At 44.6% G+C, this 15,948-nt stretch overlaps 1 protein-coding gene across 1 annotated transcript; it reads right to left on the reverse strand.

Moving 5' to 3' along the window:
• Positions 1-2,826: 2,826 nt before the first annotated feature.
• On the reverse strand, positions 2,827-13,223 carry LOC129761378 (uncharacterized). Its single transcript, XM_055759099.1, has 4 exons — positions 12,752-13,223; positions 12,068-12,689; positions 11,701-11,987; positions 2,827-3,482 (listed from the first exon to the last, which is right to left on the reverse strand). The coding sequence occupies exons 1-4, from the start codon at positions 13,221-13,223 to the stop codon at positions 2,827-2,829; spliced, it is 2,037 nt and encodes a 678-aa protein (XP_055615074.1).
• Between the last annotated feature and the right edge of the window lie 2,725 nt (positions 13,224-15,948).

The raw sequence follows: 15,948 nt of genomic DNA on the forward strand, positions 1-15,948 counted from the left end.
CTGATTTCGCTTCTGATGGTTCTGTTTGATTAGAGCCGCCTTGCTCCCGGGGATGGATAGGAAAATTTCGGTAGTTCTATGGCGAACATGAGCTGCATTCATCCCTCTAGCGAAGAAGGATCAACCTTTCGAGAATGGAATTAAGTTCTGAAATCAGTGAACTCAAATTGTTCATGATCGCCTAATCTTCGGCAGCCTTGGAACGTGCGAAACGAATTAGAGAAAAGCTCATGGACTGGTATTTCGACATGCTAATGGAATTTGTTGAGGGTATAATATAGCCAATAATTCGTAAGATGGTTACAAATTCGAAGCTCGTCAACGATGCTCGCTTATGTTTTGAGAATGACACCAAATAGGGCGTTTATAAGCAAAGGTCACGCCGTAATCTCATTCAATTTGCACCGGAAAATCAACTGACGACATTAGCTTCATCCTGTTATCCCATTTAAAATTCAAATTTCACCTCACTTTTCTTCGCAGCGCAAGATGACACAAGTTCTTCTCGACTTAACCACAGCTTGCGTTCCAATCGTCGGCGTTGAAAAAACTCAGTCATGGAAGAGAAGAAAAAAAACTTCATCTCACGTACACCTATTTTTTGCTCATTCCCACTATACCTCAAGTACCACACGGAGAGTGTACAACAATTCGTTCTTCGATGCTTCTTTGATGAAGGAATAAAAAAATTACTTATGCAAAAAGTTTCTAAATTAAATTTACATTTCTCCTCTTGTTTTGCTCTCATTCGCAATGCCATTTTGTTGCCTAGTACAAACCCGAGACATTCTTCGTCTTCGACAGTGATACACGTGTTGGTGGCGAAAAAAAAAAGAAAGTCCTGATGGTTCGTTTCCTTGGTGGCGTGAAAGATGAAACATGTTGGCGGCTTGAGCTCCATCGATGAAAATTGAACTAACACGATTTACGCGGGATGCCTAATGAATTTAGTCCTGGTACACTGCATTGCTATTTCAAGTAACTGTTTCGCTTGTGTAACAAACACTTCTCCAGTTCTCGATGCCATTTCCAATTTGGAATTGGGAGCAAAGTCAAATTTTCCTGATTATTCGAGAAAACTCTAGATAACTTGTCGCTCAAACTTAAGAATACGCTAAGCTTTTTCTTATTACAGGTCGGACTCGATTATCCGGAGACTTAAGACTCGATTATCCGAAGTTTTTATTTTTTTATTTTCAGAAATTTTGAATAATTTGTATAATAATACCATATTGAATAGCTAATATTGGCATCAAATGAAATGATTTGACTAATAGAATACAGTACATCATCAAAATACTAGTCGAGAACTTTCTTTTTATTCCTATATTGACGAGATTTTGAAAAAAATTGATGGGTCTGGCCCTAGGGGCACGGACAGGAACTTGACATAGGACTGGGATTGTGTGTAGTGATTGCATTTGAATTAAGTTTTTTCATTGTTCAAAATCTGTATTTTTTCTCTTTTCATATATCAAATGGAAGCCCTAAAAAATATGCATGAGTATACCCTTTCGAACTTTCAGATCAGCAGCATTTTTTACATAACTCAACAACATACTCGATATTATGACATCCTGGACCACAATTACATAAATTGTAGCAAGACCCACACGATCAATTATGAATTAAGTACGAATTGATTGGACAATAACTGCGACCTAATAAAATCTCTATCAACGTTTAACCTCGTCAAATCTTTGGGGAGAATAAAGTGAAACAATCTAATATCATCTTTAAGATCATTCCTAGATCATCTCTCCATTGATTCTACTAACTGATGAATGCTGTTTATGTTTATGTCTTAAGCAAAAAAAAAATGCTGGATAAATTTCCTGTCTAATGGTATACAACACAACATATTAGGCTGTCAAAAAAGTCCTGCGGTATTTCCGCGAGGAGTCGTTGTAAGCGCGTAGTTCTAGTTGTATTCATTGTATCGAGTCATACTACAGCTTGTTGGAAAGGTATTCTTGTGCGCTATAATGTAGTCCTTGACAGTGTTTTGTTTGGTTAAATCGTTCGTGAGTTATAGTGTCGCAAATATGGAGCAAAATAAAGAGAAAATCCGACATATTTTACAGTACTACTATGACAAAGGCAAAAATGCATCTCAAGCTGCCAATAAAATTTGTGCAGTTTATGGACCCGATACAGTTTCCATTTCCACCGCACAACGATGGTTTCAACGTTTTCGTTCTGGTGTAGAGGTCGTCGAAGATGCGCCACGCTCCGGAAGGCCTGTCGTCGAAAATTGCGACAAAATCGCTGAATTAGCCGATGTTCGGACGAGTGTTAAGAAAACGTTCTTTTTGGCAATCTGTTTTGATGCAACAGATCAAACTGCAAATATATTTTCCCATTAATTCGATATCACATAATTTATTATTGATCTTACAATTTTAGTTCTTCTTTAGTCCTTCGCCTTCTGAACAAAAACGTTTCCCTACTGTTTGGTGAATTTCAGTTCAATGTCGTGGATTCGTATTAGTGATCTAGATTAGACAAAGAAAATGATCTATTCAAACCCCGTTATATTCACAATTTGAATTCATTATCTACCTGCCGTTCTACCGTTAATTCAAATTTGAATTTCAGCCCAGTAAACTTTGCAAACACCTTTCTTCCACAATTACACGATCTTTCAAGCTTTCTTAAATTTCCTACTAACTTTCTCCAACTTTCTCTCTTAAAACTTTACACAATTTCCCAATGGCTCTTTTGTGCAACTCTCAGCTTTTCTTCCAAATAGCGAATGTTTGTTTTTTGTTTCCTCTATCTGTCTTTGACGTTTCTCGCTCCGTTCTTTTCCCCATCGGCCAAAGTCTACAGCGATGCGGCAGGAACAACACCAGTGTGGCCAGAACATTCCCCGGCCCGTAACCCTGTCCCGGGAGTCAAATCCCGATCAGAGTTACCTTCCTCACCGATTTCCATCACTGCCAGTTTCGCTGTCGCTCGCTTCAACCGTCCGCTCTTTGTTCGAATCCAAGCCTGTCGGATTCTTCCATCTCCAGAAACGATGGGTTCCTCCACTACTCCACGAATCCAGAACTTCCGGTTATTTCCTTCGACGACATATACTAAGTCTCCAGCTCGTAACGGTCTTGTCTCACCAAACCACTTAGTCCACGTATTCAGCGATGGAACGTACTCCTTAAGCCAGCGTTCCCACATATTGCTAGCTAGCTGCTGCGAACGCTGGAAAGCGTCTCGAAGCGCCACCGCTGGGTTCGAGGTTGGCAAAACAGCACACGGTGAATTCGGTGAAGCACCTTTCAAAAAATGATTCGGCGTTAGTGCTTCTGCTTCGTCAGACTGTTGAGAAACGTAGGTGAGTGGACGAGAGTTGACTATGTCCTCCGCTTCAACGATGGCAGTCTGCAGAATTTCGTCCGTTATTCGTCTACCGTCGTCAATAACAGTCAGTACTTCCTTCACTGAACGTACGAGGCGCTCCCACACGCCCCCCATATGAGGTGCTGCTGGGGGGCAGTCTTCCGAAAAACACTTACACATGTCCACGCGATGTGAAAATTCCATGCTTTTGTTTGAATTTGAACATGATTCTCGCTAGTGTTGAGTGTCTATCCCCAACACGAACAATGATACACAAACATAGACATGTGAAAACAAACACGATGTTTATAATTCAAGAACATCATGTACAAACATATCACCCGATGTCGCAGTATTCATTGCTTTCGTTTCGTTTCTTTTCATACACGGAAAGAAATTATTCATCCCAAAACATTTCTTCGTAGAATACTTTTTCACAGAAACGAACTTGAAATTTAGTTCGCATTTCAAAAATTGCACGAACTAAGAGGCTATAGGTGTTGCTGCGAACTATCACGCCCACCGGTCATGTGCTGTGAGCGTCTCCGTTAAAGCATTGTTTTCGGTTATCGTTGGCTGTTATTTTTTTTTATCGCCCGGGTGTGCTTTTTTCGCGCGTTTTCGAACTGTTCGAGATATCGTAAAACGCAGTGTGAACTCGGAATTAGTGAGAAAAGCAGAATCATCAAAGCCTGGCAAGGCCAGCCGGCTTTCAGTTTTCGCCGATTTGTCGCCATCGCAATCGAAGTCGGACATCGGTGCTCAGTTGCACGCACACAATACCAGCGCGATTCGCTGTTCACTTACAGCAGTGTGAAGGAGAGCATCACTTCTTAGTGGTGTGTGATAGTGCCGAGCGCTCAAGCGCTCCGATTGAGAAGCAAGCAGCGGTTGCCAGTTCATCAGCACTGGGTGCATTGTGATTAGAGGTACCAATTACGGAATGGCAGAAGGAGGGGGAGGATCTCCAGATATGGAGATCTCTGATGATGACTCCCCTCTGGTTGAAAAAACAAATAAAGGAACAGCGAAGACACTTAAACGCGTTCCTACATCAGAGGATGTTTCGTCCGGGGACGAGTCTGCTAACTCTAGCAAGCCCCCCTCTAAAAAACCTGCAAATATCTCCTCTCCAACCCCCCTCGCTCCTACCCCAGCTCAGATTTCGCCTCCCCATCCTGTTGTCCCCGATCCCCTTCAATCCTCGTCATCTCCTTCTCCTCCTGTTGTCTTCTCTCCACGTGTCAAGGTCTATCCTGAAGATGCACCTGGAACTGGTCCGTGGGTTGTTTTCTTCAGGCCTAAGCCAAACGGAAAAGCACTTAATGTTATTCAGATCATGAAAGATCTGGCAAGATACTCCTCCGTGACAGAAATTACGAAGGTTAGACCGACCAAACTGCGTGTTGTCGTGGCTGATCGGAAAGACGCAAACGGTATTGTCGTCGACCAGAGGTTTACCCTGGAATATCGTGTCTACGTGCCTTCCCATGACGTAGAAATCTCGGGGGTGATAACCGAAACGGGTCTGACGTGCAAATCAATTATGGAAGGAGATGGCAGATTTAAAAAGCTGCCTTTGATTAAGGTTAAAATCTTAGAATGCCGACAACTCGGCAAAGTCTCCCAGGAAGGGAAAGAATCGAAATTTACGCCGTCCGACTCGTTTAGAGTCACTTTTGCTGGCTCCGCCCTCCCTGACTACGTTATGGTGGACAAATTGAGGCTACCGCTGCGACTCTTCGTGCCAAAGCCCATGACTTGCCTGAAATGCAAGTCAGTTGGTCACACAGCAGCTTACTGCGCCAACAAGGAGCGCTGTGCCACTTGCGGAGAGCAACATGTGGACAAATCCTGCAGTGCGATTGAGCAAAAGTGTCCATATTGCGGAGGAAATCCGCACGTGCTCTCGGCTTGTGAAACTTACAAGAGTCGCTGGGAGAAGCAGAAGCGCTCTTTAAAGGAACGCTCGAAGCGCACTTTTGCGGAAATTTTGAAGGGCGCTTCTCCATTGGCCCAACAGCAACAACCTTTAACCGCAAACAATGTCTTCGCTTCGCTGCCAGTTGACGAAATGGAAGCGGATACAGCTAACGAGGGAACACCGTACATCTTCCAAGGGAATCCCCGGCGCAAAAATGTGACCACTCCCAAAGTTCAAGGACAAGCCCCTCCGGTTATACCCTCTGTTAGCATGCCTAAAAAATCGAGTGCAGCGGACAAGCAAAATCAGGTTCCTCCTGGCTTCCGTGGGAATAATTCACCTTCGAACGACCCAGCACTCGAAGGGACATCAAAAACCCCAACTGTCCCTATTTTACCGACCAGTTCAACTTCCCAATCGGGATTTATAAAGTTGACTGACCTTGTGGCTCAAATCTTCACATGCTTTAATGTTTCCGACTCCATCAGAACCATTGTCATATCAATGCTTCCAGTATTAAAGACAATTTTGCAACAATTGATGCAAACATGGCCCCTCCTTGCAATGATTATCTCTCTTGATGTCTAATTCAAATAGAGAGGTCGGAGATATCACTGTTTTACAGTGGAATTGTCGTAGTCTTATCCCTAAATTGGATACATTCAAATTTTTAATTCATAACTTCAATTGTGATGTTTTTGCTCTGTCCGAAACTTGGCTTTCTTCGCGAGATGATCTCTCTTTCCACGATTTTAATATTATACGCTTGGACCGTGATGACAGATACGGAGGGGTGCTATTGGGGATCAATAAGTGCCACTCATTTTTTCGAATTGACCTTCCACCTATTGGAGGGATTGAAGCTGTTGCTTGTCATGCAAACATCAGAGGAAAAGACCTCTGTATTGTCAGCTTGTATTGGCCTCCGAGAGCTGCGGTTAGCCGCAAGCAACTTGTTGACATGTGCTCACTCCTTCCTGAGCCACGATTGATCTTGGGAGACTTCAATTCTCACGGAACTGCCTGGGGGGAACAGTACGACGACAATCGTTCACTGTTGATATATGATCTTTGTAACAGCTTCAATATGACACTTTTGAACACTGGGGAAACAACACGTGTACCTAAACCTCCTGCTAACCCAAGTGCTCTTGACCTCTCGCTTTGCTCGAATTCACTATCGTTAGATTGCAAGTGGAATGTAATCCAGGACCCCAACGGTAGTGATCACTTGCCAATCAAAATTTCCATCACCATTGGGTCGAATTTTTCTGAATCTATAAACATGGCATATGACCTCACAAGACACATTGACTGGAAAAAATATGCGGACGCGATTGCTCTAGCCATCAATTCCAGAGATGGTTTACCTCCATTGGAGGAGTATAACTTCCTTTCTCGTTTGATCTATGACAGCGCGGTTCGCGCTCAAACGAAACCCATCCCAGGCTCCACTATTCGTCGAAGGCCTCCCAATCCATGGTGGGATAGCCAATGTTCCAAGCTTTATCAGGATAAATCGAACGCATTCAAAGCTTTTCGGAAACGTGGAACCCCTGAAAATTTTCAGACGTATTTGGACCTTGAAAATCAATTTAAAAACTTAATCAAAGGGAAAAAACGTGCTTATTGGCGAAATTTCGTGGGAGGTTTGTCACGAGAAACGTCAATGAAAAAATTATGGAAAGTGGCTCGAAACATGAGAAATCGCTCTTCATCCAATGAAAGCGAGGAATATTCACATCGATGGATTTTGAATTTTGCACGGAAGGTTTGTCCTGATTCCGCTCCTGTGCAAAAAATTGTTCGAGATATACCACAAGATAGGTGCGATCTTGATTCCGAGTTTTCGATGGTAGAATTCTCTCTTGCTCTGCTTTCATGTAACAATTCTGCTCCGGGATCGGATAGAATTAAGTTCAACTTGCTGAAAAACCTCCCTGATGTGGCGAAACATCGCTTGTTGAATTTATTCAATCGGTTTCTGGAGAATAATATTGTTCCAGATGATTGGAGACAAGTACGAGTTATAGCTATTCAAAAACCCGGAAAACCCGCGTCCGACTTCAATTCGTACCGCCCAATAGCAATGCTGTCTTGTATACGGAAATTGTTGGAGAAAATGATCTTGTTTCGCCTTGATCGATGGGTTGAAACGAATGGCCTACTCTCAGATACACAATATGGGTTCCGCAGGGGCAAGGGGACGAATGATTGTCTTGCGTTGCTTTCTTAAGAAATTCAAATGGCTTACGCCGGAAAAAAACGAATGGCTTCAGTATTCTTGGACATAAAGGGGGCCTTTGATTCTGTTTCAATAGAGGTTTTGACAGACAAATTACACTCTCGGGGTCTGCCGCCTCTATTGAATAATATGTTATATAACTTGCTTTGTGAGAAGCATTTGAACTTTTCTCACGGAGATTCGGCAGTAAGTCGGGTCTCTTACATGGGCCTCCCCCAGGGCTCATGTTTAAGCCCCCTTTTGTACAACTTCTATGTAAGCGACATCGACAATTGCCTTACACAAAATTGCAGCCTAAGACAACTTGCAGATGATGGAGTGGTCTCTGTCGTAGGATCAACAGAATCCGACCTACAAGAACCCTTACAAGATACTTTGAACAATTTTTCAACCTGGGCCATTGGGCTAGGGATCGAATTCTCCACGGAGAAAACAGAGATGGTGGTTTTTTCTAGGAAGCATAGACCAGCAAAACCAAAGCTTCAACTTTTGGGTAAACCGATCACTCATGCTATGTCATTCAAGTATCTTGGGGTCTGGTTCGACTCCAAATGTACTTGGGGGGCCCATATTAGGTATCTGAGTAAAAAATGCCAACAAAGAATAAATTTTCTCCGTACAATTACCGGCACCTGGTGGGGAGCCCATCCCGAAGATCTTATAATGTTGTATAGAACAACTATTCTCTCAGTGATGGAGTATGGCAGTTTCTGTTTTCAATCAGCTGCCAAAACACACTTAATTAAACTCGAGCGAATTCAGTATCTTTGTCTCCGTATTGCGTTGGGATGTATGCCCTCAACGCATACCATGAGTCTCGAGGTTTTGGCAGGCCTACTCCCACTAAAAGATCGCTTCAATTTATTATCTCTTCGGTTCTTCATCCGGTGTAAGGTCATGAACCTATTGGTGATCGGAAATTTTGAGCGGCTGATCGAGCTAAATTTTCACTCCGGATTCATGAATTCATCTCCATGCAGGTTGATTCTTCTTCGTATATTCCCAACCGTGTTTGTTTCCCTGACTACATCAATTCCTCTGTGCATTTTGATCTGTCCATGAAGCAAGATATCCATGGATATTCAGATTACCAACGATCGAGGATCGCTCCAACGATCTTCGATGAAAAATATAGGGGTATCAATTGTGATAATATGTACTTTACTGATGGGTCCACTATAAATGAGTCCACAGGATTTGGAGTGTTCAACGAATTTTTTAGCACCTCACACAGTCTTCAGAATCCTTGCTCAGTGTATATTGCTGAATTGGCAGCAATTCATTGGGCGCTGGACAGCGTCGCCTCACGACCTGTTGAACACTATTACATTGTAACGGATAGTCTTAGCTCTGTCGAAGCTATCCGTTCAGTGAGGCCGGAAAAGCACTCGCCGTACTTCCTTGAGAGAATACGAAAAATTTTGAGTGCTTTATCCAGACGCTGTTATGTCATTACCTTTGTGTGGGTCCCTTCTCATTGCTCAATTCCGGGTAATGAGAGGGCTGACTCATTAGCAAAGGTAGGTGCGATTGAAGGCGATATTTATCAGCGTCAAATCGCCTTCAATGAATTTTACTCTTTAGTCCGTAAAAATACCATCGCTAACTGGCAACGCAAATGGAACGAAGATGAATTGGGCCGGTGGCTTCACTCGATTATCCCTAAGGTTAGCCTTAAACCATGGTTCAAAAGTCTGGACTTGAGTCGGGACTTTATTCGCACCTTCTCCCGACTCATGTCCAATCACTGTTCGTTAGACGCGCTACTCTTTCGTTTCAATCTGGCCGGCAGCAATATCTGCGTTTGTGGCCGAGGTTACCACGACATCGAACACGTTGTTTGGTCGTGTGAGGTGTATCTTGTTGCCAGATCGAATTTAGAGAACTCCCTTCGGGCTAGAGGAAGGCAGCCCAATGTGCCGGTGAGAGATGTGTTGGCTCGGTTAGACCTTGATTACATGTCCCAAATATATGTTTTCCTTAAATCTATCGATGTTCGTGTGTGATTATCCTTATATCCTTATACCCTCCATTTCTTCCTTTGTGAGTAATTGGTCCGCTTGCTATAAACAGAAGAATGAAATGTAAATTCACAACTGATGTACGAATAGATTTAAGAATTGAGTGTGTGTGATTATCAACATTGTAATAATTTCCTTATACCCCATCCTTTTCCTGAGAAAATGTCACCCTTTTAATCTCGAGTCCACCACGAGTAATCGGTTTCCCACATTACTAACCATAGATTTAAGAAAATTGTTCATATATATAGTTTTAAAAATATATTTAAGATTTCGGCTCCTTTAAACTTATGTAACTGAGCCTGTAAAAATAAACGAATTTATAAAAAAAAAAAAATAAGAGGCTATAAGTTCATGCACCAAAATATATATTTTTATTGAGGCTCATATGGCGTCAGCCTAACGGGCCGGGAGTTCAATATTTTGACAATGTTTGCTTACAACTATGTTAGTAATATGTAACCGATTACTCGCGGTTGGCTCGAGGTTAGTATTACAAGTGTTCTCATAATTGGGATGTTGCAGTCTTCAGTGCTCTGTACATGTGCCCGACATGGGATACTTCCTATTGGGATGCAGCTGACCGTTAATCAGCAACGACCCCCTAGTCTGCACCCCATATCTAGCGTGGTGCGTCTTTTTCGACTCGAGGAATCCAGGATAGAATGATCACTAGCCGGCGCAATCATCAGCTCATGTAGAGTTGTCATGAGCGGTACAACCTTTGGCTCTTGTTGAATCATCAGTGGACTGCACAACCTTCGGCCCGTGTATCTGTAAAGAGTGTGTGTATGTATTGCCGCGACTAAGTAAAAGTTTATAGATCGTTCATGCACATTTTGCAAGTCTGATTAAATAATCCTTGGTTTCATTCAAAGAAAACATTCTCTGAAAAGAAAGAAGCTTTGTATTTTTTTTGCGTGCATGTTGGCAATTAAAGTCTGGGGAGCCGACTGCATAGCGGGCGACGTCGTACAAATGCTGACCAAAAAAATAAATACCCAAAAATTAGTTTTAGATGCAACCTTCAGCGGCACACAGCAGAACCAGCAGAGAAATTTCAGCGGCTAAAACACACCATTAATTTCTCGATGTTATCACAAACTGAATGAAGGAAAAAACTAAAATCTACACTTACACTGCACTACATATGCTATATGTGCATGCGATTGCATCATCCTTTCTTCTCCTCTTCTCCGCTCGTTTTATAGCTCGGGTCGCGATCGTCGCGAACAAGCAGTATTGGCCATTTGTATTCAAAGATCCAGTCAAAATTGTTGCTCCCGTGGTCGAGTGGTTAGCGTCACGCCTAACATGTCACTGCTGAATAATTCAATTTTAGTACTTGTTCAAATAAAAGTGCACCCGTGGCCGAGTGGTTAGCGTCTCACATTATCATGCCGGGTGTTCGGGTTCAATTCCCGTTCTGGCCGGGGGATTTTTCGTTAAAGAAATTTCCTTCGACTTGCACTGTGGTCATGCGTATTCAAGAGCTTGCCCCTCGGAATACATTCAAGGCGTGTTATTTGGCTTAAGAAATCTCGACCAAGTATTAATAAATGACGCTAGTTAATGCATACGTTGAGACGGCAAAAGTTCCACAAGGGAACGTTAACGCCATTCAAGAAGAAGACTTGTTCAAATAGCTTATAATAGCGAATATTACATGAATTCAAAATATAAATTTATGCGTGCACTAAATAATGATATCAAATGTGAAAAACTCTCATATCAATCGATCTTTATTTTGTTCAGAACAGAAAAAGAGGTTTATTCTATTTGCCCAATATTTTTGATGAAGCACCCATTGTCATGAAAGGAAAGCATTTTTTTCATGTCAACATACCAACACACCACGCGTTGAGTGGTGGTGGTGTGGTGTCCGATTCGCTTCTTCTACTCTACGCACTGCCGGTGCTTGGGGTGAAAATGCAAGAGAAACTGTACACCATGTTCGAACATCATGTGAAACATTGGGATTAAACATCGTATGTCCAAACATACCACGAATACAAACATGTCACATTTTCTAACATAGGTACGAAAAAATCATGTTTGTACTCAAACACAAAACTGTGAACAGCAGCGTGGACGTGTTTATTCCGGACGCAGTGTTTTTTGTGAAACATGGAAGACTGCTGGGGGGTTAAACGTCCATTTCGTTCTCGCACTCGTAAGTTGATCAGCACAGTCGTCTCCGATATTCCTCACAGCCTCTATTATTTCTTTGCTGGCGCCTCGCAGATTCGTCCCATTGTCGGAGAAGAACTCGAAGGGCCAGCCTCGGCGACTGGTAAACCTATCGATCGCCATCAAACACGACTGGGTTGTCCATCCATGAGCCACTTCCAGGTGAACCGCACGTGTAACCATACAGGTGAACAACGCTATCCACCGTTTCTCCGTCCTGCGACCAACGGTCACCTCGATCGGTCCCAGGTAATCCACACCGACGTAACTAAACGGGCGAAGATTCGGCGTGAGCCTCTGCACCGGCAGCGGAGCCATACGTGGAACTTGAGGTCGACTACGGTGTACCTCAGTTCGTTCTTCACCGCTTGACGGTACCCATGACCGCTCTTCTCGTGGTAGTACTGGACAATCAATCTGGTAATCCTGTGATCGCTTGGAAGAATCACTGGAAATCGCATATCAAACAGAAGGAATTCCGCTCGCTCGACTCGACCTTCCATTCGTATTAAACCTTTTGCATCGACCAACGGTGTTAGCTTGTACAGCGAACTGGACTTCTCCAGCGCCATCCACTGATTTACCGGGCGATCCTTGTTCCTCTTGAGTACCTTCAACTCATCTATAAAGCATTCCGCCTGCGCCGTCTTCATCAGAAACAATTCCGCTTTCTCATACTCGTTCTGCTGCAACGGTATGTGAACCGACGCAGCGGACCTCTGCTTCAGCACTTTTAACTGTCTGCCTGTTGCTCGCAGAGTCTCAATCGGCAGCCCTTGAATCTTCCTCCTGCCGTTAGACACAAAACGGAATACACAGGCCATCGTACGTACCAGTACTGTCCACTTGGAAAAGCGAAGAGCGTCCACGAGAACATCCGGTACCTTCACATCGTGCAGCAACAAATGAACGCGTAGCTCCTCCGTTGAGTTTGCTGGCGGTAATTCCTTTTCGGCCACTCTTCTACTCTCTTGTACAAAAAGGAAGGACCTCGAACCCACGTACTATCCGGATGCATTTCTGGGTCCTTACCCCACTTCGTAAGCTGGTCTGCTACGTTTAACCTTGTCGGAACCCAGCGCCAGTCCGTCAGCTTTGTCAGGCTAAGTATTTCTCCGATCCTAAATCCGACAAACTGTTTGTATCTGCGCTGATCAGACCGAATCCACGACAGTACCACGCTTGCGTCGATCCAGTATACCACTCTATCAACCTTAAAGCTGTGGCTCTCCAGCACCGTCCGTGACAACCGAGCTCCAAGGACAGCCGCAAGAAGTTCTAGGCGAGGGATCGAGATTTGCTTCAGTGGGGCCACCTTGGACCGACTCATAACCAGGGCACACCTCACCTCTCCACGAACAATGGCGCGAAAATACGCCACGCATCCGTACGCTGTCTCACTCGCATCAGCAAATACGTGAAGTTGCAAGTCCGTTATTTCACCTGACTTGGCATTCCCAAAGTAACTCCGAGGCAGTCTGAACGATCCAATATCTCGCATCATCTATATCCAACATTGCCACTTCGTGAAAGATACCTCGTCGATTTTATCATCCCAGTCACAACCTGTCCGCCAAAGATCTTGAACCAGCATCTTCCCGCACACGGTGATCGGAGTGAGAAATCCTATAAGATCGAATTGCGCCATCACGAAACTGAGGACAGTCCGCTTCGTCGGATGTTCTTCTCCACAAATAACTTTCAGAAACTCTGACTTAGATACGGTGGCAAAACAGAAAATGTCTTCCACCGGCTCCCAAATGATGCCCAGCACACGTTCGTACTCCGTGCCTTTGTCTCTGGAAAAATGTACTGCTTCGTTTGCGCTACGCTCGCCGAGGGCCTCTAAGAACTTCTCCGAGTTTGACACCCAGTTTCGTATGTGGAAACCTGCCCGTGAATGGATGTATTTCACATCTTCGGTTCTTTGGATCGCCTCCTCGATGGTGTCTGCGCTGTCGTAATAGTCATCCACATAGTGCTTTTTTGTAATTGCTGCCGCTGCCTCCGGGAACTGCTCAGCAAATTGTTCTGCATTTAGGTTCTTCACAAACTGCGCCGAACAGGGGGAGCACGTGGCGCCAAAGGTTGCTACGTCCATAACGTACACTTGTGGAACCCCTGAATCGTCGGTTCCAAACAGAAATCGAAGCGCTTGTTTATCCATAGCTCGAATTTTCATTTGGTGGAACATTTCTTGGATGTCTCCCCCGAAAGCAACCGGGCCTTCTCGAAAACAACATAACACTTTCGGTAGGGGCACTAACAAGTCCGGCCCCTTCAGTAATTCGGAGTTCAGTGACACACCTCCGACAGACGCAGCCGCGTCCCAAACCAGACGCACTTTGCCGGGTTTCCTCGGATTGACCACCGCGTTCATCGGCAGATACCACACCGCCGAACAAGAAGTATCTTTCATTTCTGCCGCTGTTATTTTGTGAGCATAACCCTTAACTTGATAATCCTCGATCTGCTGGCACACGTTTCGCTTTAGTTCTGGATCTCTTTCTAATTTCCGATCGAGGGACTTCATCCTCCGAACAGCCATTGGGTAGCTGTCGGGAAACTTCCGCTCATCTCTTCGCCATATCAGCCCCGTTTCGAAACGATCGCCTACCCGTTTTGTGGTAGCTTCTAGGATTTCTCGAGCGCGTTTCTCGTCAGCTGGCTCTGGCATGGCGTACAATGTAACCGCTGCTTCTTCCATCGCATACTGCTCTCGAATAGCGTCGTGTAGTTCTTGGTTGCTCACTGTTGTGACGGAATGCAGATTCAAATACGTGTGAATACTGGGTTTCCGCTTCTCCAAACCATAAATCGTCCATCCGAGTTTTGACCGAACTGCTATCGGTTCGCTAGGCTTTCCAACCCGTGAATCTAAGGGTGCGAACAAGTACAGGTTGTCTAACCCAATCAGAATCGTAGGCGTGGCTGATGAATAGTTATTTACCGGTACGCCAGCCAGATGCTGATACTGTTTTGCCACTTCCGCAATTCGTACATTCAGCTTTGGCAACTGTAGTTCCGACACCGTTCTAGTGTTGAACAGTGGAAACCTTTCTCGTGAACCCTTCGCTGATATCATCAGTTCAACCTTTCTTGAGCCATTCTCAAAGCGATTAATATTGCCAGTCCAAGTTACAATCAGAGGCTCCACAGCGCCCTGCGCCCTCAGCAGCTTGGCTACCGCAGCATCCACCAACGTAGCAGATGACCCTTCATCCAAAAACGCCACAGTGTCGAACTGCCGATTCCCAACATATAGCGTTACCTGTATCTGGCGGAAAATTACTGAACACTCCGTGTCCTTAAGCGCGTTGCACTCCACTTTCTGCAACTGTACAGATTCCTCAACACGGTGTAGCAGAGGATGATGGTTCCCCTGGCAGTTTCGAATCGTGCATCGGATCTTCATTATCTTCGCTATCGCTATCTCCCTCTTCGTTCTCAGTATCCTCGATCTTACCGTGAACTTCTTGTTTCTTTGGCAGGACCGGAAGCCTATCATCTCTATCGTCGCGCTGTGGTCCTCCTTTCGGGAAAGCACCTCGGGGATCCTTGGTTGTGGACCCTGAATCGCCTTGTTCTTGCTGCTGCAGCCACTGCTTAACCTTTTGCTTCGGTTTGTCCTCTGGAGCATCATCGATTTTGCCCCCAACTGCGCCTTCATGCTCTTTCAGCACGCTGACTCGATGGATACTATTCTCCATTTGTCTACGAATAGCATCCCGTTTCTTCAAAAAATCGCGTTCCGCCACGAGTTGATCATCTAGCATTTTCTGCTCGAACTCTAGCTGCTGTCTCTCGACTTCACGCTGGAACTGCAGCTCAAGCTCGCGCATTTCCCGTTCCTGCTTCATCTGCTGCTCGAACAAAGCTTTCTTCCTAGCGAGTTGTATCTTCCGCGCCTCCATCTGCTTCGCAAAGGTCTCCTTCAACAGCTGTTCCTCTCCAGACTGCTGCTCAGTCAAATCCATGACGGAACCAGCTCCTTGATCAGACCCTGCATCGCTTTTCGAGCCGGACTTCTTCGCAGGCTTCTTCTTCGTAACGGGCTCCGGAACCTTCAATTTTTGAACGTCATGCCGCGCGCACTGTGGGCAATACCAGTCGATTTTGTTGACATTCTGATCAACACCAGCGCAGGAGAAGTGAGCCCAGCGCTTGCACTCATTACACTGGACCCAATTGATGTCCACAGACTCATTCTCCGTTTTGCCACAAAACAG

This window comes from Toxorhynchites rutilus, chromosome 1 (genome assembly GCF_029784135.1).
Source record: "Toxorhynchites rutilus septentrionalis strain SRP chromosome 1, ASM2978413v1, whole genome shotgun sequence".
Lineage (NCBI taxonomy): Eukaryota > Metazoa > Arthropoda > Insecta > Diptera > Culicidae > Toxorhynchites > Toxorhynchites rutilus.